Source organism: Abramis brama, assembly GCF_963993115.1.
Source record: "Abramis brama genome assembly, chromosome: 22".
Taxonomy (NCBI): Eukaryota; Metazoa; Chordata; class Actinopteri; order Cypriniformes; family Leuciscidae; genus Abramis; species Abramis brama.
The window spans coordinates 16736278-16762919 of record NC_139984.1 but is presented as its reverse complement, the minus strand read 5'-3'; the positions used below and the strand labels follow the sequence as shown (position 1 = coordinate 16762919).

The 26642-nt window shown below is 38.6% G+C and overlaps 1 protein-coding gene across 5 annotated transcripts in view; it reads left to right on the top strand.

Annotated features, from left to right (window-relative positions):
- Positions 1-695: 695 nt before the first annotated feature.
- The window catches only part of atp2b3b (ATPase plasma membrane Ca2+ transporting 3b), a 62753-nt gene continuing 36806 nt past the window's right edge, over positions 696-26642 (top strand). For all 5 annotated transcript variants that reach the window (XM_084098021.1, XM_084098023.1, XM_084098020.1 and 2 more), the window contains exons 1-3: positions 696-1138; positions 8396-9051; positions 22727-22924. In XM_084098021.1, coding sequence (XP_083954147.1) covers positions 8823-9051; positions 22727-22924 — 427 coding nt within the window. In that variant the 5' untranslated portion in view covers positions 696-1138; positions 8396-8822. The remainder of the gene's footprint in view (positions 1139-8395; positions 9052-22726; positions 22925-26642) is intronic.

Below are 26642 nucleotides of genomic sequence, written 5' to 3'. Positions count from 1 at the left end.
GTACAGGCCTATATAAATGTGTGTAATAAATAAATAAAATAACTTATTTCATATAGGCCTTTCTCTGTTAGAGGCATAGTAGCCTATTTAAATATTTATTCATTTATATTAAAAAAATATGTACAATTCCATAACTAAGAAACTAATTACATCATTATCTTGAACCCTTACAAGGACAAGTGTCTCTCCTCTTTTTTTTATTGCTTTTTGTCAGTATATGACTATCACCAATAGCGGACCCTGTTTATCATGATTTTGTACCCGATTACTGACAACTTTATATTTTATAAAAATGAAAGGTAAATTCTCTTTCTAATAAACACTTTGTAGTTTCGTGACCTTGAGCACAAGTAGACCTACCATCAATTTTGTAGCCTATATAACATATAGCCTATGTAAAATGAGATGGCAAGGCAGTTTCTTAGCACCTTTGTTATCTTTCATTGAATTTTTTAAAAAATAATTTACTTTAAAAAACATATTGTGGAAATGTAGGCTAACTGGCACCTGTTTCGCGGAATGACCTGGTCGCGCCTCTCCGTTCTGTTCTTGCGTTGACTCGGAGGTTTGAACTCGGGCGCATGTGGCATGTTGTGTGAGCTGACGTGATCGCACTGTAACGGAGCAGAGTGGGAGGGATTCGAGGGTGGGAAGAGAGAGAGAGTCCCCCGCGCCTCCTCCTTTCCGTCCTCTCCATCCGCGCGCATAGCAGCCCGCGCGGATGCTGCGTCCACGGTCCTCAGCGCGCAGCTCAGCGAGGGGGCTCTCATCACACATCGCATATAAAATCCAAATACTGCATCACCTCGCTTCACCACCTTTTTGATTTACACGTTCAAGAAGAAGCTTAAAAGCAAAGAAAACACGTTTGCCTTTTGTGATACATAGGTCGGGACAGACATCTCAAAACGATGTCTCCATCTCTCATTTTTTCCTCTGCGGAACCTCCATCCAACCAGGCAACAACTGCACTATTTTAGGATCCATCATCTCCATCCGTAGTAAACACACTGCTGAACACCTGGCTGATAAAGGACGGTATGATAACAGCTACTGAGTGAATCCAGCCGCTCTTGTGTTTCTCCAGGATATTCCCCTTTCCCAACAAACCACGGCAATGTCCTTGGAGCATGGCCTGGTGAGTATCTGATATTTACACCAATCAGGATGTGCTTGCCATGGTAACAGTTGGCAGTTCGTTTTTATTAATGACCGCTCTCTGTCATACTGTTAAATTGCCCCTGCATATGTTTTTCTAATGCAGATCTCTTAGTCATGTATTTTGATAGCTGTCAGGCACGTTAAAACTACTGCATTGAAGCCTTAATAATCTACTAGTTCAATAATTATTCCCAATGACACGTTTTCTCATCTATGAGGTGTTGTGTTGACCATTTACCATCCCTTTTCTTTTAATTGTGTTGAACTGTATGGCGTCCCAGGGTGTTCTGACATTTTCCTACATAGAAAATGCCTCATGCAATCTCATTTTGTTAGTAAGCCAACCAAGTACACGTACACCCAGCTAATAGTTGTGTTGTTTTTGTCTAACATCTCTGTGAGCGTGTGCATCTCGCACTGGTACCCACACTGGTCACCTTGCGGAGGGGCATTGCGCTTATTCCGGATGCGAGTGGCGCACCATCCTCTCACGAGCAGCATCTTCGCGCTATTAATTCAATTAACGTCGCGAGGCGCTCACAAGACACAAAAGAATCCCGTTTTGTTCGTAACTATCCGGGCTGTCGGGCTGGCTTTTGTGTGAGGACCGGTCGCCCTCTGAAGGTGACCAGTAAAGGTCATTTTATTGTGGAAAACAGCGCAATGGGAAACACACCTGACTTATGGAGCGCGGTGTGGGAACTTCACTGTCTGAGTTGCTCAAGATGCTCTGCTGTCATTTTTCTTGGCAACCGTGCGGACTTTTTCCCCCTTCCTGCTGCAAGGTGTGTGAAGTATGCTGGGTGTGGGACGAGGAGAGGTGGGGTAGTTGTAGTCTCGCATGGCTCAGACAGCCCGGTGACCGTGTATGAGTCCGTAAATCTATACTCGACTCTGATTGGCCATTTACGTATGACCGTCAAAGCAGGATCCCAGTTCTGGGGGTTTTTACATAATTTCAGAGAAATTGAGACTGTTGCAGTGTAACTGTGAGGAGACGTTTCAAACATTTACCAGCGACTTGAAAAACACGTCACTACCTGGCTGATTGATATTAACTGTTTTGTGTGTGTGTGTGTGTGTTCTTTTTTGTACAAATTGATGGCTGTAGAGCAGCATTTGATTCTCAGGCTAATTAACATATCAGGCTTCTGGAAGCTTGTGTTTGTTTGATCAATTTAGGGGGATTGGGCAGTGTTGAGAATTATATCATCATAAGTTTTACCAATTAGCTACAAATGACCTACAGGGGTGAAATCAATCTCACGACATCCTCCTCTTGAGGTAACAAGAAGTTGTTAGATTTGGTGTAAGAATATGAAGGATTTACAGGACTAGGATTATTTTTTGGTCATTTTACATCTGGTTTATTTAGTTGGTGCATGCTAGTGAATTTTAGATGGCAAATTCTCACGTTTAATTTTATATGCAACATCACACAAGCTTATATATATATATATATATATATTAGGATATAGCCTATAGGTCAGCTATGATATTTTATAATATATTAATAATATTATTATATTTAACAATATATATTAATATACTTAATTAATAACCTAAACTTCTTTAAGTTCAAAGAGACAAATGAGAATATTATATCAAAGTTTGAAACGCACCAATGAGAAAAATAATCAATGAGTAAAATATTTAAGCAAAATCTGTTACAATACTCCTTTGTCTCCCTATAAACTGATATTGGTTCTGATATGTACAGCTGTAAGTTTTCTGCATTGATCATTACAATATCAGTTTATGCTTTGGTGTTTGGTGTCATTAAGGCTGATGCTTGACTTGACTTGACTGTTTTTTTGTTTTTTTTAACTTAACTTTATTTCTGATAGCATAACATTTGTCTTATGCAAAAAATTACCCGTAAACTTTACAGAGAGAAAAAAAAGTTATTGGTGCTCCAGTTCTCTGTCCAGGTTGCCCCAGTTGGATGCTGTTGTTGCAGCAATAAGGAAATTTGACCTAGAAGATGTCTGGACAAAACTGCAGCTGTCTTCTATGGATAAAAAAAATGTAAAGTTACATTGTTTAATTAAATATTATAAACTGTATTTATAACGTAAATAAATATTATGAAATACATTTTTGTATATAATTTATATTTTTAGAATACAGAATATAATTTTTGTCTTTTTAACCTAAAAATCATGCTGCAAGGAATATCAATATCCATATATGTATACACTCTATGAGCATAAGACAATGATACTTCCTGTAGAGCGTGTAGAGTTGTGGATGCGTCTTGACACATGAGTGGCAGAGCTGATGCTGGCTTAGATAACATGTATAGACCCGGGCATGGTGAAAACAAATGGTTATATTTCATCTCCATTAGATAAACATGACTCCGGCCTGTTTGCAACGCATAAATACAACAAAAATCATGCCATCTTTGTGCATTCGGTCAACATCACAAAAAAGTCTGTGCCATGAGCAGGTATTTAGAATCAAAGCCGAGCAGCTTATGTTACTCCCTACAGGCTCTTACGCCAATGCAGTCCATGCCTCGCTTTGAAAGCCTGAAACCAGTGTAACGAATACAGGCCACTGCAGTGAAGGTGGATGGGAGGAGGTAAAAATGGAAGAGCAAAGAACAGATGGACAGCGAATAAGATTGAGGATAATGGAGAGGAGAGGGGAGGAGGGGAGGGGGGAATCCTATGAACTAATAAAGACAGGAGGTAATGTTCACTTACAGTAGCATGCGCTGAGTGGTTTTGTGCCCACATGAGAAGATGAGGGAGGCATAATCTTAAATGAGGTAATTCAAGCAGGTTTCGTTGGGGAATGTGCATTAAAAAGTTCAGAAAACACAAACAAGCCTGGCAAGCTAATTTCACACGCCAGCAGTGTGTTCAGACTCCATAAGTGTCATGTCAAACGGGTGTGCGGAAGAATGGCAGTAAACAAACTCCAAAGCATCTTATGCAACATTCTCCAGTGTTCAGAGTCATTCTGACCCAAGGCTTTTTCTCCCAGTGAGTTGTTGCCTGTTCTTAATTATTACCTTATAGCATATTCCAGAGGGAGTGTGTCTGCTATGTCCTACTTCGTCAATTTGGCAAAATCACCTTTTTCTCTCTCTCAGTATGACAGCACCTTCATTACCACCACTGTGTTTGATCCCTTTAGTAAAGCCCTGTCAGCAGCAGGCCTGCAGGCCTCTGTGCTGTATTTACCCTTGTCACTGAGACACTACATAAACAGGGAGCTCATGGGAAGAAGAGTTTATTTTCTGCTCTTAAAAAAAAACTACTGGCTGACAATTAGATGAGTCCTGTAAAGTGTAGCTGAATTTGTCATTCTGCAGAAATAACTCAAGCGACGTCTGCCCGCTGACATCAAAGCAGCATAGGAGTGATTTTTCTTTCCTTTTTTTTATTCTCTCTATATCATTTCTCTTTGTTCCATTTTTAGAAACCGAACAGAAGGACATTTTTTTTTTCTGATTAAAGAAACTCAGTGACAGTGAATTAGTGTCATATTTGTCCACCAAAAAAGAAATAAAAGTAAAGTTACTTACCTCTTAGACTTTCTTTTTTGCATGGATCACAAAAAGAGATTGTCCAAGCTGCTCTTGATGGGAGATAGTTTTGGTCCCTTTCAGCATAGCTTGAACGATCTGCTAAATAATTTCTTTTGAATTATGACGGACGAAGAGTCACGGCGCACCAAAAAAAAAAAAAAAAACATTCTGACATCAGTTACTCACCATTATGCTATTCCAAACCTGTAAGATTTTCTTTCTTGTGTGGAACACAGACTCAAAAAAACATTGAGCAGATTGTTCAAGCTGCTCTTTTCCATACAATGAAAATGGAAACAGTGTTGTTTCCCATGCATTCACTTTCATTGTATGTAAAAGAGCAGCTTGCAGAATCTGCTAAATATTTCCTTTGGTGTTGCGTGCAAGAACGAAGAGTCACACGAGTTTGAAACAACAGGACCGTGAATAAACGATGACAGAATTTTCATTTTTGGGTGAGTTGTCCCTTTAAGCCATCTCAGTTTGTTTATTCTCAAAAAGCTTCTTTCTTTGAGGCCGGTTTTAATCTGCCTCTGTCACAATAGTCTCATGCAACTGGTGTGCATATCTGTTTTCATTTGGTTGGTGTTGAGTGAATATGTGTCTTTTTCCCCCATAGAAACTGTCATGCCTTGTTAAACAAGTCCCTTCAGCTGACGTCTGGATGTGAGTGGACGGAAGTGCGGCTAAACTACTTCGCTCAGTGGTTGGGGTGTGTGCTCGGACTCTGTCTGTGTAATAAGAGTGAAGTGAGCAACGCACTGACTCATCAACCCTTGCTTGCTTTTTTATTAAATTTTTTTGTGCTGCAGACCTCTGGATTGTAAATGTTGCCGTTCAATAAAGTAATCACCTGCATTGTTTCACACCGTCAGATCATTGGCTCCTGGTGTCAATTTGGTGGATAGACTGGTGTGGCCCTTATTTAATGTTTAAATATGGGTTAGAGTCTCTTCTAGCTTTAAGGGGTTGTGTTTGTGTGTGTGTCCGCGCCCATGAGTGGGTGTGAGCGTGAGTACTTCTCTGTTGGTTACTTGGACATATTACATAAGGCGCTGAACAATTTATGTAATGCTGGCCCTCTGTCTCTCCCTTTTAACTTAAGCAGATTGGGTTGGGTCGTGGTAGTCAGGACCGGTCTGAGCAAGGCAGACCTGGGAAAGCTCAGTATAGTATCAACAGTGTCTTACTGAATGGCACTAGAGCATACTTACTGAAAGGTTTGGGAAACACGGATCGATGTGAATATACAGCATAATCTCCAGACCATCTGCCTCCTGCACACTGAACATAACTGCACAGTTAAGCAGTCTCTTGGTGTGGAAATCTGGGGCTGCATAGACCCATAAGTGAACGTGTCTCATGCCAGCAAGTGGCCCCAAATGACACAAGAATTGTGTCACAAGAATCTTAAGCACATCCTCAATGTGCTTAAGAAATTCTTATCTTCAAAAAGACAAATTATAAAGCTTTCCCTTTTATGTCTGTTACCTAGAAACTGCTGCAATCTGATTGGCTGCTTTCCTGTTCAGAGGGTACCGTGTTGATGCAATGAGTGCTTTTCGAGGGAGAATGTTAGTGCCATTATGTTGGTTAAGATTGATGCAGATGTCCATGTCAAATTTGACATTTTTTAGATATACTGGCATTTTAAAAGTTTGGGGTCAGAAATATTTAGTTTTTTTGAGCATTAAATTGGTCAAAAGTGACAGTAAATTAATTTTATGAAGTTCAAAAGATTTCTATTTCAAATAAATGCTGTTCTTTTGAACATTTGTATTTGTTGAAACATCCATTTTTAGCATGGTTTCTACAAAAAATATTAAACAGCACAACTGTTTCCAACATTGATAAGAATAAGAAATTATTTTTGAATGATCATGTGATGATGAAGACTAAAAAAAGTGCTAAATTCAGCATTGCCATCACAAGAATAAATTACATTTTAAAATATATTAAAATAAATAAATATTTCAATTGTAGTAATATTTCACAACAGTACTACTTTTACTGTATTTTTGATCAAATAAATGCAGCTTTGGCGAGCATAAGGGACTTTCTTTTTTTGGAGGGTATAATCTTTTTTTCAGATAGCCCTAAAACACATAAAAAATGAACTGTTTGGTCACATTACACAGCACTCAGTCAGTATTTTCCCATCTAAGTAGGCGGTTCTTGGCCAGATAAAGCTGCAGTGAAGACCAGACCAGACTTTTCACTGTCCTGTTTGGGTACACTAGACCAACACATACTCAGCTCGTTGTCTGTTCATTTATGATAACAGTACTTTGGATAATTTGCTTTTAGCTACCAATAAGAGCAGTACTCTCAACTCCGTTTATCACATTTTACCATGTTTAAATCAATTGTGCATGCTTTTCCTCAAAACCAGTGCAGAAAAGGTGGGCCTACACATGACCCCTGATTATCTCTTGACTGTGCGGAACCTTCCTGTTGTGCATCGGAGAAGAAGAGGGAAAGGAGGGGGAAAGGAAGGCTGGGATAGTGAGTCAGCATGAGAATGATGACACCCTCTATGTCACTCCTGCACACTCCCGGCCCTATCTGCCTACACACATACTCACGCTGCATACCCCAGACTCATCTCCATATAAGCAGTCTTGCATAGCCAGAACTTGACTAAACCGCATATTGCCTGGTCCACATTGGGGTTTGTCATTCAGGGCAGGTTTATCTGAATATAGATCTGAAATAGATTATACCACAATAATGACTAGCTTAAAGAAAAATAATTAAATAAAATTTTTAAATTAAATAATTACATTGAATAGGTTCTTAAAATGTCATATATTAGTTATTATAAATAAACAATTATGTTTTTCCATATTTAATATAATATTCCAGTATATTTATCAACCTGATACCTAAACACAACTTTGTTTCCAGATGGACTGCTGAAAAACCCTGTGTCTTTTCACTCCCGGATGTTGCAGCCAATCAAATTAGACCTTGCCAGATTGAGAAAGTTCTTTCCAGTTTTGTGTGCTGTGTGCATCAGACGCTCAGCGAACGGACCGTGGGTGGTCTGTGGGCGTGCCGTCTGAGGCTGAGACTGTCATCTTAGAGAACATAGGGACAGATACAGAGGCATGCTGGGAGATGGAAAGAAAACAAGAGAAAGACAAAGTCGGAAGATGATATTAGGGGCAAAATGATATAGAGAGGAAACGTGTGTGTGTGTGTGTGTGTGTGTGTGTCGGGGTTTAGCGAGGCCGAAGTAGCTTTGTGGGAGTCAGATGCATCTGTAGGTTTCCATGGCAACTATGGGCTAATGCAGTGGTCTGGATTGCTGGAGATACAGTATAAGCTATATGCATCACCATCTGTGAGAGCACACATTGCTTATACCTATATACCTCACTGTATACGTCCAGGGATTTTAGTTGTGTTGCACTTGAAATGGACTGACCTGTCCATTTAGCATAATTAATCTCGTAAAGACCTGTCTAATACTTTATTAATGAGATTAAGGGAAGTGTGGGACTCAATTAAAACACAAAAGACCTTTGAATTGAGGTGAAAATATGCTGATACGTTTGAAAGCATTAGCTCGGAGCCGTCTGACTGTATGCTCGGTCTGTCTCTTAAGGAATGCCCACTGTACTCTGAGTTGCTGCCCACTCGAGCACTTTAAAGACTGTAATGTGTTATTCTGTCTGTGTTTCTCTGCAGGTTTCCTCGCCAATCCCAACATCCAGGACACTTTGAATCCTAACACATCAGCGCTGCAGATCTACATAATATCCCGCTCAGTTTTGTGCCCCCTCTTTGCTCTCATTCCGTGTCCTGATGGATTGGAAGCGGCCAGATCTCTCGTTCTGTTGACCCTCGGGGTGAGGGGGTTGAGTAGAGAGGACAGGATTTCTCAAAATACACTATAAGTGTCTGGCTGCCATTGTCCCAGTTCCCTCCTCTGATGGAGAGTTAGAAGAACGGGAGGAACTACCGGGGAGGGAGAGGAGCGGAGGGTCAATTTCAAACCCAAAAAAATCTCAAGCCAAGAATCGTCACTAAGACTGACCTCACGTTGCTGAAACCTCCTGGACGAGAAGACGTCATATAGATCAAATATTGTGGACCGAACACCTTAAGACTCAAGATGTCTACCACGGCGACCATGGGTGAGATGGCCAATAGCGCGGTCGAGTTTTACCCCAAGCGGGGTGGAGGAAGCGCAGAATCCAACCATGCTGGTGACTTTGGGGTGTCGTTGGATGAGCTCCGGTCTCTGATGGAGCTGAGAGGACCCGAGGCCTTGCAGAAAATTCAGGAGAGCTTTGGAGATGTAGAGGGCTTATGCCAGAGACTCAAGTCTTCCACCAGTGATGGTGAGAGAAATTTTTTGTCTTGATTTCTTGACATCTCCGTCAGTTTAAATGTCCCCCTCTCCCTACGCTCTTAAAAATAAAGCTTTCCAAAAGAGTTCCCCAAAGAAACTTTCAGTGAACAGTTCTTAAAAGAACCATTATTTCTTAGAATAACCTTTTAAAAGCCCTTTTCCACTATAAAGAACCTTTTATGGAATGGAAAGGTTCCATGGATGTTAAAGGTTCTTCATGGAACCATACATGCCAGTGAAGAATCTTTATATTTAAGAGTGTAGCTCATTATTTCTCAATCAGATGTGGCGTGTTTATCTTCAAGCTGCGCCTTCAAAGACCCCAAATATTTCCCTATCTTTCCTCCTTTCCCTTTATTTCTCTCTCACCTCTTCACACTACTTGTCCACAACCTCTTTCTCTGTCTCACTCGGCCAACTTCCCACTCTGGGTGCACGCGTCGTGTTGGGTTGCTACGCGACGGCGCTGTCGGTGGTGAGGTGGGTGTAGAGAGAGGGGTTACTGGGTAAACAGAGTTGGAGAGACTCACTCACTAGAGTCAGTGACTCGAAAGGTCCCTGCAGTGATCACAATTCTTGGCATATCCATCCATCCTCTTCTGACTCGTAATTGAATTTGTTGCTGTGATGTTTTATACGCTATGATGACTGCAGATGAGAATTTAGATAGCAGAGGAGATAATTCTCAGTCATGATATACTCCATAAAACTCAAATTGAATTGTACTGATTGAGAGTATTTATAGATTTATGATAAAGCTATTGCTTATGGTTCATTTGTCTCTTCAGATGTCTTTTAATATATTGTGCCCAATATGATAAGCTCATAATTATTTTCATGTTATTGTCAATATTAAAATTCTGGCCGTTTTTGTCTAAATTAAAAATAAAAACTTGTATGGTACAAGTGAATTTTGGCATCACAACATTATAATATACACTATGAAAATTGATATTCATTTTGAGATTTGCTAAATATTGCATTTATTAGTGTTATTAAATTAGTGTTTTTGTAACATTAACTTTAAGTGAGTGTTACTGTATATGTAAAAATGGAAAATGAGCATGCACAATTAACTATCAAATATCGACAATACAGATTAAATCAATAAATCTGATATCAGGAGATAATCAATATGGTGTAGACATATTGTGCATCCCTATTACTTCCCTTTAAGAACATCTTGTATGTTGTATGATTTAGGTGTTTTTTTTAGTTACACTTTATTTTAAGGTGACGTAGTTACATTGTACTTACTCAAATAAGTACTAAGTAATATTAATTAACTTCATGTACTTACTATAGAGTTAGGGTTTGGTCTGGAAATGTTTTGTTCTTTAGAGTTTGCTTTTTCATAGCTCATTGAACTATTAGATTTGATGTTTCTCTCCAAAATGCAAAATGTTGACATATAATAAAATAAAAGAACAGAACTGTAAAATGAATGCGGATGTAAATTTAGTCTTAGAAAAATTAATCTGACTTTTATTATTGACTTTGTGGCAAATCTAAGCACGGATTGTGACATTGCTTGAGGAGACAGACGTGAGATTACTAGCAAAAGTTTCAATTTGCTCTCATTGGTGACTAGGAGAAACATCTGAGATATTAGCGATATTTCATGTGATTTTCTTCCCTGCAGGATGTCAGTGAGGGGTGAATGCCTACTGTGCAGTTTTTGCTCAGTGTTTCTAGTACTGTATCCCGCTGTTGTTTAAAGAGTGTCTCTCCCCTATCACTTTAAGGCTAGAAACATACTATTCAAACGTATGCAAACACAGACCCAAATGTTTAGCCAATGCACTGAAACCTGTTGTACACACTTGCATTCTTAAATGACTGTAGCACTAAGAAACCTCAGTGCTCAAGGGGGCGATAGAGTTAGGGCCAATCTCATTTCTCTGTCTTACCCCTTCCCCTTCCCCTTCCCCTTACCACTTTGTCTGCGTCTTCCCCTTGCTTTTCGATACCGAGTGAAGGGGGGAAGGGGGGTGAAGGGGGGATCTTCCCTTGCCACTATCTGGCTTCTACGTCAACAGAGGCGACAAGCGTTGACAAACAAACGAAGATGCCATCGTCTCAGGTTGTGATGTCGGTTGCCTGGGCTCTCTTTATCTTTGCACGCTTGAACTAAACAACCGGCTAGCTGATACATTCATTAGGTAATTGGAAATTATCATATACCTTGTATTTTTGTTTTAAATTCTCCCATTTTTTGGAAGCCTGCCGTCCAGTCACCTTGCCCTCTAAGCCATTTTTTTCCACAAAATTCCTGCATCACAACCGACAGCTCAAACATTCAATACCGGTATTTTAAACACAACACAGAAATAAAATTTCAGAAAACAGACGCAAGAATATGATTGAACAATGAATTACTCACTCCCATTGTTGTTTGGACTTCATGAACTCCTTTTCATTATCTGCCCTGAAGCGAATGAGCCGCCGAGTCTCCTCAGGTGTCCCTGAGAGAAAAGGCAAATAACTTTAACGTTATACGTTTACATTAACTTGCTAGCAGCTAAGTGAATCACGTAACGTTAGCGTAGTTCTACCAATATCAAACCAGTCCACCGGTCAAATCAATCAAGGAATAACGTTTGTAATCTCACGAAAATTCACTTCACACTAATTTCACCTAAAAAACATAATATGAAGTGTCATGTCAAGGATTAACAGATAAAAGTTAACTTAACGTTAGCTTAGCTCGACAAATAGCGTAGAAGCTAGCGGTTAACTAGCGATTCAAAACAAAAACATTACAATTAAAATCGCTTAAACATTGTATTAAAGTATCCTAAAATACGAGTGTCATAAATATAATGTCAATTAAACTGATGAAAATACTTACATTTGTGCGACTCCTTGACAGTACGACGCTCAGCCATAAAAAAGCTTGATGTTGGCACTTCTTGAAAAATTTCTACGTTGTCTTTTCAAGTGTGGTCCTCAACAGACTTCGTTTCAAGGGCTATGTAGCCCTTTGCCTTGGCCCTAGCCCTTGATCAAAATGAGAATTGAGACGCCACTTCCCCTCACATGAACGCGCAAAACCGAGGGGGAGGGGTAAGGGTAAGGGCTAAGACAGAGAAATGAGACGCTGCCTTACCTTCAAAAATCTGTGTCATTAAACCGAATGTTTTATTTTTCTGGTTTCAGCTAGCTAGAAACATTATAACATGCTCAGTTAGAGTCTCTTCAAACTGCTTCGCCATGACAGAAGTTCACCTGAAAGCGATAGCTAACAATAGAAGAAGACAGTTTAGTATAATGCCCATTGTAGCGCCTGTTGTGGCCACACTGAGAATGCAATCCATAGTTGGGTTGGGTTGTGTTATGAATGCACCCTATGCATGCCAACTGCCTACATATTTCTGCTAAAATCAATGTGAGCTACAGCAGTGGTTTTGACTCCAAGGCCCCCATTGTCCACAACAATAATTAAAGGCCCCAGATTGTTTCCTCTCCATCTAATGTTTATCTAATATATTGTATTGCTAATTTATCTCTATCTATTATTTGGAATATATGGAAAATATCCATGGAGTTTTAAGATTTTATTCATTTACACGACTTTTCCAAATCTAGAAATCACACTTTTAAAATGAGTCTTCCTCATATATCCCGGTTTTCCAAGACCATGTTAAACGTGGTTCTTCAAAAAAGGAAGTGAATTAAATTAAGAAATATCTTGATTTTTAGTTGTTTTAGCTCATTTTAAAGCTTTTTTTTTCTTATCTTGAGGCCCCCTTGGAATTTTGCTGAAGCATTTTGAGTATTTTATGCTCTGTAACACATTTTTGTGTTGATTTTGATGTTTGTTTTGGACCGTTGTCCTGATGGAAGATCCAACCACGGCCCATTATAAGATTTCTAGCAGAGGCTGTCAGGTTTTGATTTTTTATCTGTTGGTATTTGCTAGAATCCATGATACCATGTATCTGAACAAGAAGTCCAGGACCTTCAGCAAAAAAATAGGCCCACAACATTAAAGATCCAGCGGTATATTTAACCGTGGGTTTGGGGTACTTGTTATCCCTGTTTGCACCAAACCCATCTGGTGGCTTTGCTGCCAAAAAGCTCTTTTTAAAGTTTCATCTGACCATAGAATCCAGTCCCTTTTGAAGATCCAGTCGTGTCTGACAACTGAATATGCTGGAGTTTGTTTTTGGACGAGCGAGGAGGATTTTTCTTGAAACCCTCCCAAACAACATGGGGTTGTGTAGGGGTTGTTTGGTTTTTGTTTTATAGGCTTTCTGACCCCAAGACTCAAGTAATCTCTGCAATTCTCCATCTGTGATCCTTGGAGAGTCTTTGGCCACTCAATCTTTCCTCCTCACCGTGCATTAAGACAATATAGACACACGTCCTCTTCCTGGCAGATTCATGACATCTTTAGTTGATTGGAACTTCTTAATTATTGCCCTGATGGTCAAAATGGGGATTTTCAATTCTTTAGCTATTTTCTTACAGCCACTTTCTATTTTGTGATGCTCAACAATCTTTTGATGCACATCAGAACAATATTCTTTGGTTTTACTCATTGTGATGGATGATTAAGGGAATTTGGCCTTTGTGTTTCCTCATATTTAAACTCCTGTGAAACAAGAAGTCATAGCTAGACAATGTTATGTTCCTAGTCACCCTGGTGTGCTAAAAAAGGTAAATATTAATGGGAATATACTTCAGAGATATTTTACTCGTAAAAAATTCTAGGGGTGCCAATAATTGTGGCCAACATGTTTTGGAGAAAAACATTTATTTCATAATGATTTCCACCCTACTTTTGATTCTTTTACTTCAATGAAAGGTTAGATTTTTGCACATTTTTTGAATGAAAGATCAAAAGGATAAACAATGCAGATTTATTTTTTACAGCCATTTTTGATCATATTTACCAGGGGTGCCATTAATTCTGACCACAACTGTATGCATGTAGGTGTGGGTGTATCTGTGTGTAATATGAGTGTGGATTGTATCAATATTGCTTTGTCCTGTTGTGTGATACTTTCAAGTTTTAATTTTGTGCTTAATCGCACCGGAAGTTGCGGTGACAAATGGCTATTGCAGAAGCGATTGTGCTATCTATAACATTTTGGGAACACAGTGAAGCATGATAATGAGCTTGCGTATAGCTGGAAGCATTTGCTTCTTCAATAGTGAAAACTGTTACGGTCCCGTCTTCCACATTTTACCTCTGGGGGCAGTATGATGTTAAAATTTGATTGGCTGGAGACTTCATTGTTAATTGGTTAATATGTGGGTGGAAAGTATAAAAGTTTGTAATAGTCAACAGCACTTCTTCTGGTGGAACTCAGTTCTCCAGAGAAGTCATCTGCTTCAACTTGCTCCCATTTCTTTTGTTTAATATTCATCAACATTTATTGCCCCATTGGATCATCATTTTCTTTTATTGTTTAATCCCTAGGCTTGGTGTTATTCTTGTAACTTATAATTTCCTTTATAATAAATAATCATATAATTGAAATAGTTCGTGATCCTCTTTATTTGACGGCTGGGAACAAGTTGGCCATGACAATATCTCTTGAAATATTTATTCAGCTGACTGGTAAATCACAGTTTGGAAGAAGATTAGAAGTGTGAAACCATAGTATTACAACATGCCCAGTTTAATTTTTTTTTTTTTTTTTTTACCTTAATAGTTAATAATCAAATTCCTACCATCAGTGCCATTAAGCAGGAAGCCATTTTCTTATGTGAGTTTTCTAGTGAGAGCAGAAAAAAAACTCCATCACAATATTATTTATTACATCTCAGCTGATTGGACTGATTTAATTTAATAAAAAAATTTTTTTTAGTAAAGTCCAGAATGTAAGTGTCACAATCTCAGTCACCAGACCAGGCAGTCACCTCAGCACACTACACTTCCCATAATCCTCTCTGATCGTCACCTGCACTCTATTCTCAATCATCCACACCTGCTATCATTCACCTTCATCAGCTCCACTTCATTTAAGCCTGCTTTACACATTCATCGGCGTCTGGTCTCGTCATTCCACACTGAACCGGTACCTGACTACTTACCTGTGCATCGAACTGTCCCGTCCTTCGTCTTCTTCAGTTTTCTGTGTGTCATTGTCTGCCAGTCTTCAGCCCACCAGCCACTTCTCTTCACTACCTGCAACAAGATATATGACTTATCATTCACATGCCAGTATCACCATCACGATCTGCAATCCAGAGACTCGCCTGCTAACTTCATGTGTGTTATTCAATAAACTCTGTTCAGACATTACCTGTGTTTGCACTCTTCTGTTCTATGACAATAAGAACTGCAAGAATTTTATTAGTTCAATCACTAGATGTTTTTTTAGACATTTTGCTTAAAGGGATAGTTCACCCAAAAATTTTAATTATCTCATCAGTCATCCTCATGTTGTTTCAAACTCACTAAACTTTTCTTCATCTTTGAAACAGTTTTTTTTTATGAAACCTGAGAGATTTCTGTATCTCCATTAAATGTCCATTACACCAAATCTTTGATGGTTCAAAAAGTTGAAACAGAATCCATATGAACTGGGCTGTTTTAGGTCTTCTGATGAGACACGATCACTTTGTATGATGAACAGATTTAAAGGAGACATATCATGCTTTTAAATTGTTCCTTTTTACATATAAATCATACATTTGTAGTCTATATAAAGCGGAACTGCAATGCTTGGGTCTGAATTCCTCATTATTATAGCTCCACAGGTCCCTTTTCTACCCCTTTTCTGATGTGCGTCTGAGAGCAACTCGTTTTGGTGCGGTCTCTTTAAATACAATTGAGACACTTCATACCCCGCCCACACTCGGTTCAACTCCACCCCGTTCGGCCATTTTTGTAGTTTGATAGCAGAGATACGATTATCTAGCGGCACAGAAACTTTTTATTCACACGTTATTAACAAAATGTCAACAACGGAAGACTTGTCCAGCCAGCCTTACATGTTCGAGCCAGAGTCGGAGCGAGATGAAAATGAAGACGACGAACCTTCTAACAACGTCTTCATATGGATGTATCGCAATGGTGTGTACTGTATTTACACATGAAACTTTGGTCTTCCGACCTTTTACCACCGTGTCGATTTATTTTGATTAATATGTGCGAGGGAGAGAGAGCAAGACAGCGTCTAGTTTGGAGACGGTGATGTCTTGTTTACACTTTCGCCTGGCTCCGAAGAGAGAGAGTGAGAGCGCGGCAGTTCATCTACATTAGACGGTGTAATGAAGCGTGTGGGTTACTACATCCAACAACCGAACATTTTAACTTACCCTCTCGTAACTTCTGCATCCTTTAGCTTGGACTACAAAATTGCAGCGAGAAATAAAAATGGCGGATTGCTCGAAGTGTTGGGCCGGAAGTCAATGTCCTTATTTGGCAGTTCCGCTGCAAATACTGTGACGTAATAGTTCAAAAAACGTCATAGATAACAGAAAAATCGGAACAGGTTGAAAAATATGACCAAAACAGAATATAAAGATATCAACGAAGCACCTAGAATAATTTCATATTTTCTGTACTTCTAAACACTCCAAATATACAACAAAATGCATTTAAGGGCTAAAAAAGTGCATTTGGCATGATATGTCCCCTTTAAAGGTGTAATTTACCACTGGCAAGATGGGTTTTTAATGAAACTTGGCTGTCTAAGCAGTAGAAAGTCTACATGACTAGAGAAAACAGAAAAATGGCTGTGTTTTCTTTTGTCAAAAAAATAGGGAAACTTCAACACCCATAATGCACTGGGCTCAATCCGACTGTCTTTGGGAAGGGATACAAAAATATGATGTGTAGTTTTACTAAAAGGCCTTGAGCTGATAAATAAACCAAGAGATCTGGGGCAGATAAAATTGAGAGTACACATTGTTCATTTACATATGCCATGACACTGTAAAAATACAAAGCTGGTTGTTATTCATCCTTTAATTTAGGCTTTTATTCACATCACATGCTGTATAAACATTGATCAACGCACATAAAGCAAAATAAAGCTCATCAAATATGTAATAATGTATGTTGCACGCAAGCACGTTTGAGCATCTGTTGAGCATATCTGATGATCTCTTTGTATGTGCATTGATCAATGTATATATGTGATTAAAAGCCTAAATTACATCTCAAATTAAAACCTCTTTAATCGACTCTTTATGAATGTTTTGAACAGTCAACGCTTTGGTTCCGTGGACTTTTAAAGGAAGGACAGAAGTCTCTCAGGGTTTCATTAAAAACATCTTTGTTTGTGTTTCGAAGATTAAGGAAAGTCATATGGGTTTGGAACAACATCAGAGTGAGTAGATGATGGCAGAATTCTCATTTTTCGGGTGAACTATCCTCAGGTAATTTTTGTAGCAACAGTTGGAAAATGTGGTTGTTAGAATATCAGATGTTTCCTTGGTGTGTAAAAGCCCTTTCAGGAGTAACATCTAAAATAAACTATAACACAGAAGGTTTCGGAACTTCCACTGGTGCAATGGTTGAGAAGACATGAAAGCTTTCAGACCAGCTATATGTATGGACATATCTAACAGCTGTCATCAGGAACTGTTCTGTTGACAGGTGATAACAAAACCTGATGCTCCTGATGCTAATAGTCATACAATAAGAGGAGTTTGCCTCTAAGTGCAAGTAGAAGCAGAACTAATCCTGTTACATGACCATGACAAAGCAGAGACAACAGGAGAGGAAAGGAAAGCGGAGGGGGTGGAGATGAAGTGATGCTGAATAAGGCTGACACTGTGAAGATGAGGCCCTGAAAATGGAAGTCCATTAGTGTCTCACCATCCTCTCCAGCAATGCACTTCAGTGTGCGGACCGCAGATCCACGGATCTCGGCCTGCTATAAACACGATTTTCAGTGCTGGTTTCCGTGGACGTATCAATCTATCAGCCTGAACGTACACAGATACCTGTTCTGCTGCAGCAGGACATGGAGATCCGAGAGCAGTGGGGGTGGAAAGAGAATGAACAAGAGAAGCGAGAGAGAGAGAGAGAGGTTAGGAAGGAATGGAAGGAGAGAGAAGAAATTCTGGTATAGCTTGCCGCATTGTCAAGGACACACCAAGGGGAGATGGCGAGAGAGAGTTAGAGTGAGTGAGTTGGGTGGGGGGAGAAGGAGGTGGGGTGTTTGAAAAGCAAGAGATTCTTTAAAGCGAATGGATGCGGGCATGGCTACTCAGCAGTTTTTCTTAAAGAGACAGTTCATCCATGAAAATCCTGTCTTCATTTGCTCACCCTCCTGTTGTTCTAAACCTGTATGACATTCTTTCTTCTGTTGAACACAAAATAAGACATTTTGAAGATGCAGTTATAATGAAAGGGGACTGGAACTTTAGAGCTTCAAAATAGAGACAAAAGTATCGTAAGGTGGTTCATTTGATGTTTGCTGTACATTATTCCATGTGTTCTTAAGTCATACAATATTTTTGTGAGGAACAGACTGAAATTGATTGATTTTTATTTATTGATTTAACTATTTTATTAATTGATAATCCCCTGAGCTGCAGTTACTGAGTAAACTAGAAATGAATCATTCGATTTTGTAACCCGTATCAGTCTGAATCATTTTGATCGATGTGAACCAATCAGTCAAATTAATTAAAAGATACGATTCAGGAAAACAATTCCTTCACAAATAAAATCAGAGACCTTTTTTTTCTCTTATAAATGAGCCAAGGATAGCTAGGTGAGATTTTTCAATAAATAATGACTTAAATTTCATTTTTTTTCTCTCTGCTGTTTACCGCAGCAACCATTAGTGAACCAACTAGATCAGTCTGATTCATGAATAATTCATCAAATTCAAGATTTCATCACAAATCAGACGTAGCTGCCTTTTCTCATGAATGTGCCGAGGAGACTAAAAAGATTCTCAATGAATAATGACTTTCATTCTTTTAGAAATGGAAGTTAGTTTGGAATGACATGAAAGTGTGTAAATCGTTTTCTGTAAAATTTTACAATAAGGTCTCATTTGTTAACATCAGTAAATGCATTAGATAACATACCAACAATGTATATTTCTTAAAACATTTATTAATATTTGTTAATGTTTATAAAGATACAGTTGCATCAAAGTGCATTAACTGATGTCAACACATACAACTTCTGGTTTGAAAAGTGTATAAATAATCATGAAATCATCATTAAGACTATTAAATGCTGCCAAAGTTTTGTTCTTTGTAAGTCCATGTTAACTAATATAAAATAAATGGAAACCCTATTGTAAAGCGTTACCGAATTTTCATTTTTAGGTGAATTATCACTTTAACACCTTCAGATGGCATGAGATTGTCATCTTCATTCATCTTCTGTCCTTTGTCTTTCACTCATACGTCCACTTTTCATCTAGAGTGTTGTATGATCATGCATTCAGTAAGGGTAATAATAAGGTTTAGTGCTGAGTGCTGGTTTGGAGTGACTGTGATCAGTGTATAACCCTCAGGTGCTCTTGCCAACAGTTGGCCTGATGCTCTGTCTCAGTCACGGTATACATACCAGCCCACACATTCCTCCTTTGTCCACTTAAAGTATTTTCTGGTTGGATAGTCCTGTCCTTATACGTCCCTGAAGCATGTTCACTGCACACACGCATGCACACTCATACACTGACGTCAATACTGCCTCATTCAGCTGAGCTGTAATGCTGGGTTTCACTCCGGGTGACTCTGACTTCAACATTGACAAAAAAAAAAGAAGAAAAAAAAAGAAAAAGAAATCATGAATTTTCTCTCCAGCTCTAAAAGACTCACTGTCTGCAAAAACAGCTTTCACAGCAGACCAATCAAAAATCTATTAAAAGTTTTGCATGTACTGCACCGAATCAATGACATCATCTGTAGCTGGGCGAAAAGGTGCCCGAAGACAGGAAGTTGAAGTACGGCACAATTTGTGCTTGATGTCTTCATCGCCATGGAAACTGCACAAATCTATGAAAGAGAGAGTAAGAGAAAGACTCAGAACGACTGAAAGACATAGATGGCTGGGGAAAGATGAGGGTTGGGGGGTTGTGGCACTGAGCACATTAAATGCAATGTGTCTCGTCTTCATATCTATTTCTCGTCATCCTTCCTTTCTTCTCTCAGCCCCTCATTCTATATGAGCCTTTTGTGAAATGAGCAGAAATATGCAATTAATTATTTACATCAGAAATTCAATATATGTGGCTCAGTCTGACTCACATCTTCTTTTACTTCAATGTGCTTTAACAAATCGTTATGTTCTAATACATGACGCTTGGGTCATTATTGTCAGTTGGTTATGTTCTATTGTATCGTACACACACTTGGTATTAGTGACCCTCATTTGAATCTTTGAGATTGTAAGATGGCTAAATGCGTGGTGATAATAGGAAAGGGAAGCAGTGCATATGCTATTAAAGGTGTCAATTAGCTCCATGGTGTATTTAAAGTGTGTGTGTTTGTGTGAAATGGTATGGGAGTTGTTCACAGTAGAAAACTGAACTCTTTATTTATATGCACTTTCTTCTGGCTGTAAGGATTAGTTTGGTCCAGGGCGGTCTGCTGAAAAAAAGAAAGAAACTAGGGTCAGCATGATATATGTTAAATTCTGTTGACTTTGGAAACAGCATTTTTACATTTTCTTGAGCTGACTGTATAGCTGTAACCTAAACAGTTGTACAGGTAATATTCACTTGACCCTGCATGGTCAAAAACTAAATATGTAGTTTACTTTTTATACATTAGTTCAGCTGCATCTTTCCTACAACATTTGTTCATGTATTTAGCGACCATTGGCTTATAATACATACTAGCAAGCTAATATGTTGACTTATGTCTAGAAATTTTGAAAAGCACCCTTAGTTTACATGACGGAAACACAGGTGCCAATCCCATACCTACTCATATGCAAGTAATAATTGTAGTTTCTTTCTGAAAACAATATTCGCAGTCCAATATTTGAAGGCCCCCCTCTAAATATAAGCTAAAATACGTCCAGTATTTATGCTGTAATTATAACAAAACTGCTTGTTTTTACTTTTTATTAACAGAAATGTATATATTAAATGAACGACACACAATTCATGTTGTGATTCCACAAGTTTCAAGACCTGTATGTTCTTCAATAAAAACTAAAGTCACTGATTTTTAGTTATTAGTTATTGATTTAATAGTTTTTGCTAGTTTTAAATATTGTTTTTATCATCTCAATTTAGATTAGAGATATTATCTTCATATATTAAAAAGTCATCCTGCACTCTAGTGGGCCCGGCCCCCTGGTTTAGAACCACTGCTGTAAAGGCTGGAATACACTACACAACTTTTGCACAGTTTTTTGCCCCGATTGGAGGAGTCGGTGCTATTTGTCGAAATTGAGAGCCAGTTCACAGATTTGAGTTGACAGATTTCACAAAAAAATCGCTTTGTGTATGATGGGCATTGGGCACAGACTTTTTTCAGCTTCAGACTTTAATTCCATCCAGTTGGATGATATCAAGCATGCTTGATATTTTAAGTCGATTTTAGAAAAGAAATGATTTTCATTTGTCATGCACCTTCTTTCAACAAGGCACATGTTTTTGTGTAAGTTTGTTGAGTTCAGAGTGACTTGAAAGTCTGGTGTGTGATCCTCGTTTAGTGTATGATACCCAGTTTTTCCTCTGGAGCCATTTTTAAGAGTCTCCAAGTGCCTAGTGTTTTAAAATCTTTGCATATTTTAAAAGTCATTAGTTTAATTAGTTTCTTTTTATTTTTTTTAAATCATGGAGATTATTAAATCCAATGAATAGGAATGCCCTGTATACAGGGATATACATATTAATCATTAGGAGATATCAAGGATTTATCAGTTGAACTTTACAGTGCCCTTGTCAAAAGACCATATTGCCAAAATACATTATGGCTAAAGACTTTTAAAATCCAAACTGCGAGACTGCAGACAGCTAACAACAACATCTCATTCTAAATGGTCTTTTAAAAGCAATGTGTGCTGCATTGGGTGAATCTGAATGCACAGGATGCTTTGAAATTCAGCAGGAGAAGTCCCGGGCCCTGTGATGAGAGCGGCACACTAAGTTCCTCTATGGTACAGTATATCCTACTCATAAGTCTCAGTCTCAGACGTCATTCCCACGGAACATTGGCTGAATGTTTGATGCATATGAGCATATGACACACGAAATTGGAAACACTTCAGGAGTTTCTAAGTCGTCATCTGATTGGATGAATTCTACAGGATTTCCGGGAGACGTGTGTGTCTCATTCTTTTAACGGTTTTGCATGGAAAAAAAAGCCTTTGTCATGCCAAACTCCATCATGGAAGAAAAAAAGCCATCATGTTTGAGGGTCAACTAAACACTGGATATTCAAAAGTGTGTAAAGCATGTTTAGTTCACAGCATACTCTTTAAAATACATCTATGAGTTTTAGACAGCAGTCTGTTATTGCAGGGACATCAACATTACATTTTCACACCTACAGTAACATGACGCTGAACAAACCGAACTGTGATTGGTTGCTTTACATGTCTCTCAGATGGCCTGTGGGCGGTCCTTGGCCAATTGAAAGCGGCTATGGAGACCTTCTGCCGACCGTCTGAAGTTCTGGCTACACGAGACTGCCTACTCACTGGCCTGAGAGAGAGGGTGCCCACCGTTTAAAAAATGGTGACAACCCTTGTTTGATTCTTCTTCCTTTCCTTTCAGGTTTGTCAGATAACCCGACAGATCTGGAGAAGCGCAGACAGGCATTTGGACAAAACTTCATACCCCCGAAAAAGGCCAAGACCTTCCTTCAGCTGGTGTGGGAGGCACTACAAGACGTCACCCTCATCATCTTGGAGATTGCAGCCATCATCTCCCTCGGCCTGTCCTTCTATCAGCCACCCGGACACGAGGCCGAGGGTGAGAGAGAGAGAGAGGGAAGCTAGTCAAGGAGAGAAAGACAGGGATGTTAGAGGGATGAGGTGTATAGAGGAAATTAGTTAAAGGGATGGTGTGGGTCGAGGGAGGAGGCAATGACGGATAGAGAGTGGGAGGGAAGAGAGAGAGAGAACTGAATCAAGGGAGTGTGGGAGGAAAAAGGTGAGAATGAAGGTGAGAAAATGGACTGTCAAGCAGGAATGCAGAAAGAGAGAAAATAAAAGGGAGGAGTTTAAGGGTGCTGGGGAAAAATAAACAGCAACATGCAGCTTTGTGGAAAAGAATTCTGAAAGTTTTAGGCTGCATAATGTAAATGTCACTCTGCATAAGGAAGGGATATGTGCAACAAGCATAGGCGGATTAACCATATAAAAATGATGATTTTGACATATCACCATATTTAACCATATGACCCATATGCCCATATCAATCCGCTTGTTGTCCCTTCCTTATGCAGAGTGACGTTTACATTATGCAGCCTAAAACTTTCAGAATTATTTTCCACAAAGCTGCATGTTGCTGTTTATTGTTGCTGTCCAGGGGGGCACCACGCAAATATTTTTTTCTCTTTTAAAACAAGCGATTCATTCTCAAACGTATTTCTAGCCTAGGCCTATGTAGGCAACCCTTTCATCAGAACGTTCAAAATTCCCTGAATGTTTTGTTGAAAGGTTATTATTTTCATTATTTTATATATATATATATATATATATATATATATATATATATATATATATATATATATTTATATATATATATTATTTTATTTTATTTTTATTTATTTATTTTTGTGGACGGATGATCTACCGCCAGATTCACACTACTGCGTGAGCACGCGCGTTTCATTTTATGAATACGCGCGTATTTTCTAAAATGTCACTTGTGATGGCAAAGTTGACTTTTCAGCGTCAGTGTCACGTGATCCTTCAAAAATCATTCTAATATGCTGATTTGATACTATTATTATCAATGTTGAAAACAGTTGTGCTGCTTAATAGTTTTGTGCATTTTTTTTGTGGATTTCTTTTTTCAGGATTCTTTGATAAAATAACTTTCATATTATGGAAGCATTTGGGTAGCAATATTCAATTTGAAATGTAATATGCAAAATGACAATGCAATTTGTAAAATGGCAATGCATTTCTGTATTTACATTTACATTTGCCATTATTACATTTATGCAACGTCTGGTGCAAAATTAAAATTAAAATTCAATTATATAATTTACATTTGTCATTTCATACACTAGTTCCATATGAATCCATATTTTAACGCTTTATAAGTTGCAAAATTAAAATTAATTACAGAAATGATTAGATATGTTTAACATGTTCAAGCAAAAACTGTAGCAAAATGATCATTTAAATGTTATTTTTCTTAATTGCATTTACACTCACAGTTAAGACACTTGCGATTGCATTTTCACTAAATGTCCCGCAATGAATGTAGCAAAATTCAATGCGCAAATTGAAAATGCATTCCTAGCCGATCACGTCCCCGCCCCCTCCCACCCTGTCAATCACTGCGTGAAGTTGGCCCCGCCCCCACCCAATGCAAAATGTCGGCAAAATAGGCTCAATCATTTTTACTTTGTTTGTGCTGGATTTTATTTTATTTTATTTTTGTGCTGCTTTTTTTTAGATATTAAAAGTTTTAATTATTAAAATATTTGTAGGTCATTCTGAGGTCACCCAGCCCCCCCACATGCTCCAAATAAATGGGTCTCGTTCGTTTGTGCCGTTTAAAGCTTTGTTTGTGCTGCTTCGGTTTTTAAGATATCAGACATTTAATTACAGGTGATGACGTCACCGGCCTCCCGACCTGCTCCACATTCACACAAAATAGTTTTGTTTGTTTGTGCTTCGTTTTGCCGGTAAAAGTTTATTTGTGCTGCTTCGGTTTTTAAATTATTAGACTTTGAATTATAGACGATGGCGTCACCAGCCCCACGACCTGCTCCACATTCACCCAAAAAAAGGCTAGGTCTTCTATGAATTTGACCCGTCAGATTCCGTGACTCTATAGTAGCCTACCTATAGATTTATCAATATCTGATCAATATGCTTAATCAAATAGAAATGGGAGATGGTCATACATCACTTGAGTCACTTTATTGAACATTACAGTCAGTTATGAAGAATTAAAGAGTCACATTTTTCGCTAGCTTTGATTTTGACCCTTCATATTCTGTGATCTCAGAGTAACAGGCCTATGGATTTGTAAGGAAAAACTAAAGGATCTCCAACATTATTGGGTAATTATAGTTAATAGTAATAAGAATAAAGATAATGTGTATCAGACAATGAGAATATTTTATACAAAACAAAACCATCAACACAGGCATCAGACAACAACAGCGCAGCAGAACATTCTCCCAGATGTTCCAACAACTGGTTCTGTCACCTGCAGACGAGTAGCTAATAATCTTCGGAAACACCACCATTTCTCTGTTCACGCTCCACTTCTTCTGCCAATGAATATAACGCTCGTATCAGCTCTGCCGCCGCCGTGTTTCATTCCAACACCTCAAAACACATAGAGACAGAGCGTATTTAGGCCACGCCCACACCCGGGGGGAAAACAGTCCAACGGTCTCCATTGACTTTGCATTGCGAGAGGCTGCCTCCTTGTCATTTCTTGCTTCTAACAAAAGACAGAATAATGCCTAAAAGCTGCTATGTGACAAGGTGTACAGAAAACAAGCTAAGAAACCCAGAAATAAGTTTTTATAAGCTGTCGACCCCCAAAAACGAGTGTTTCGGACATAAAAGTGGATACAGGCAGTTGAGACAGAGCGTCACGTGTCTCATTACTCTGAGATCTAACGTACGCCCGCTGGAGGAGACCATAATCGGCAACACAGGATAGTTTATCTTACAGAAATATAATATATAAAACTGACATTTGGATATTTGACTCACCAGTGACCAAATGTTTAACTTACTGCACACGTAGTGTATTTTTAGTGCATACTGAGTGTCAGGATCCCACAATTTACCCATTATATTTAGAGTAGCTACTGAGTGCACTTTTCTGTCCAGCCAAACAACTAGCCTGATTTAGCTTTCGATAGCATCATCCCCTTAATTCATGATATTTCCATAACAGCAAGATATTGATGATGATGGCAGGCAGAGATGGGCATAAATACATGGAAATGTATTTAAAATAAAATAAAAATACAAAATACTGTGTGGAAAAATTAAATTAAATACAAATACATAATAGAGGTAGCCTACTGTGTGAAAAAAAATGTTTAAATACAAATTACATGTTTGTAAGGGTTAGTACACGTCCTCAATCCGATACTGTGTATGGCGCTCGCCGGTTTGTTTTCCCCTAAAAGTGGGCGTGAACCTTTTCAGAGACGTTCTATGACGCTACGCCAGTTGTATGTATGTATAGTCCATGTTTACCTGTTGCCGAGCCCCGCCTTCACGCAGTGATTGACAGGGTGGGAGGGGGCGGGGACGTGATCGGCTAGGAATGCATTTTCAATTTGCACATTGAATTTTGCTACAATCATTGAGGGACATTTTAATGAAAATGCAATCTCAAGTGTCTTAACTGTGAGTGTAAATGCAATTAAGAAAAATAACATTTAAATGATAATTTTGCTACAGTTTTTGCTTGAACATGCTAAAAATATCGAATCAGTTCTGTAATACATTTTCATTTTAATTTTGCAACTTATAAATTG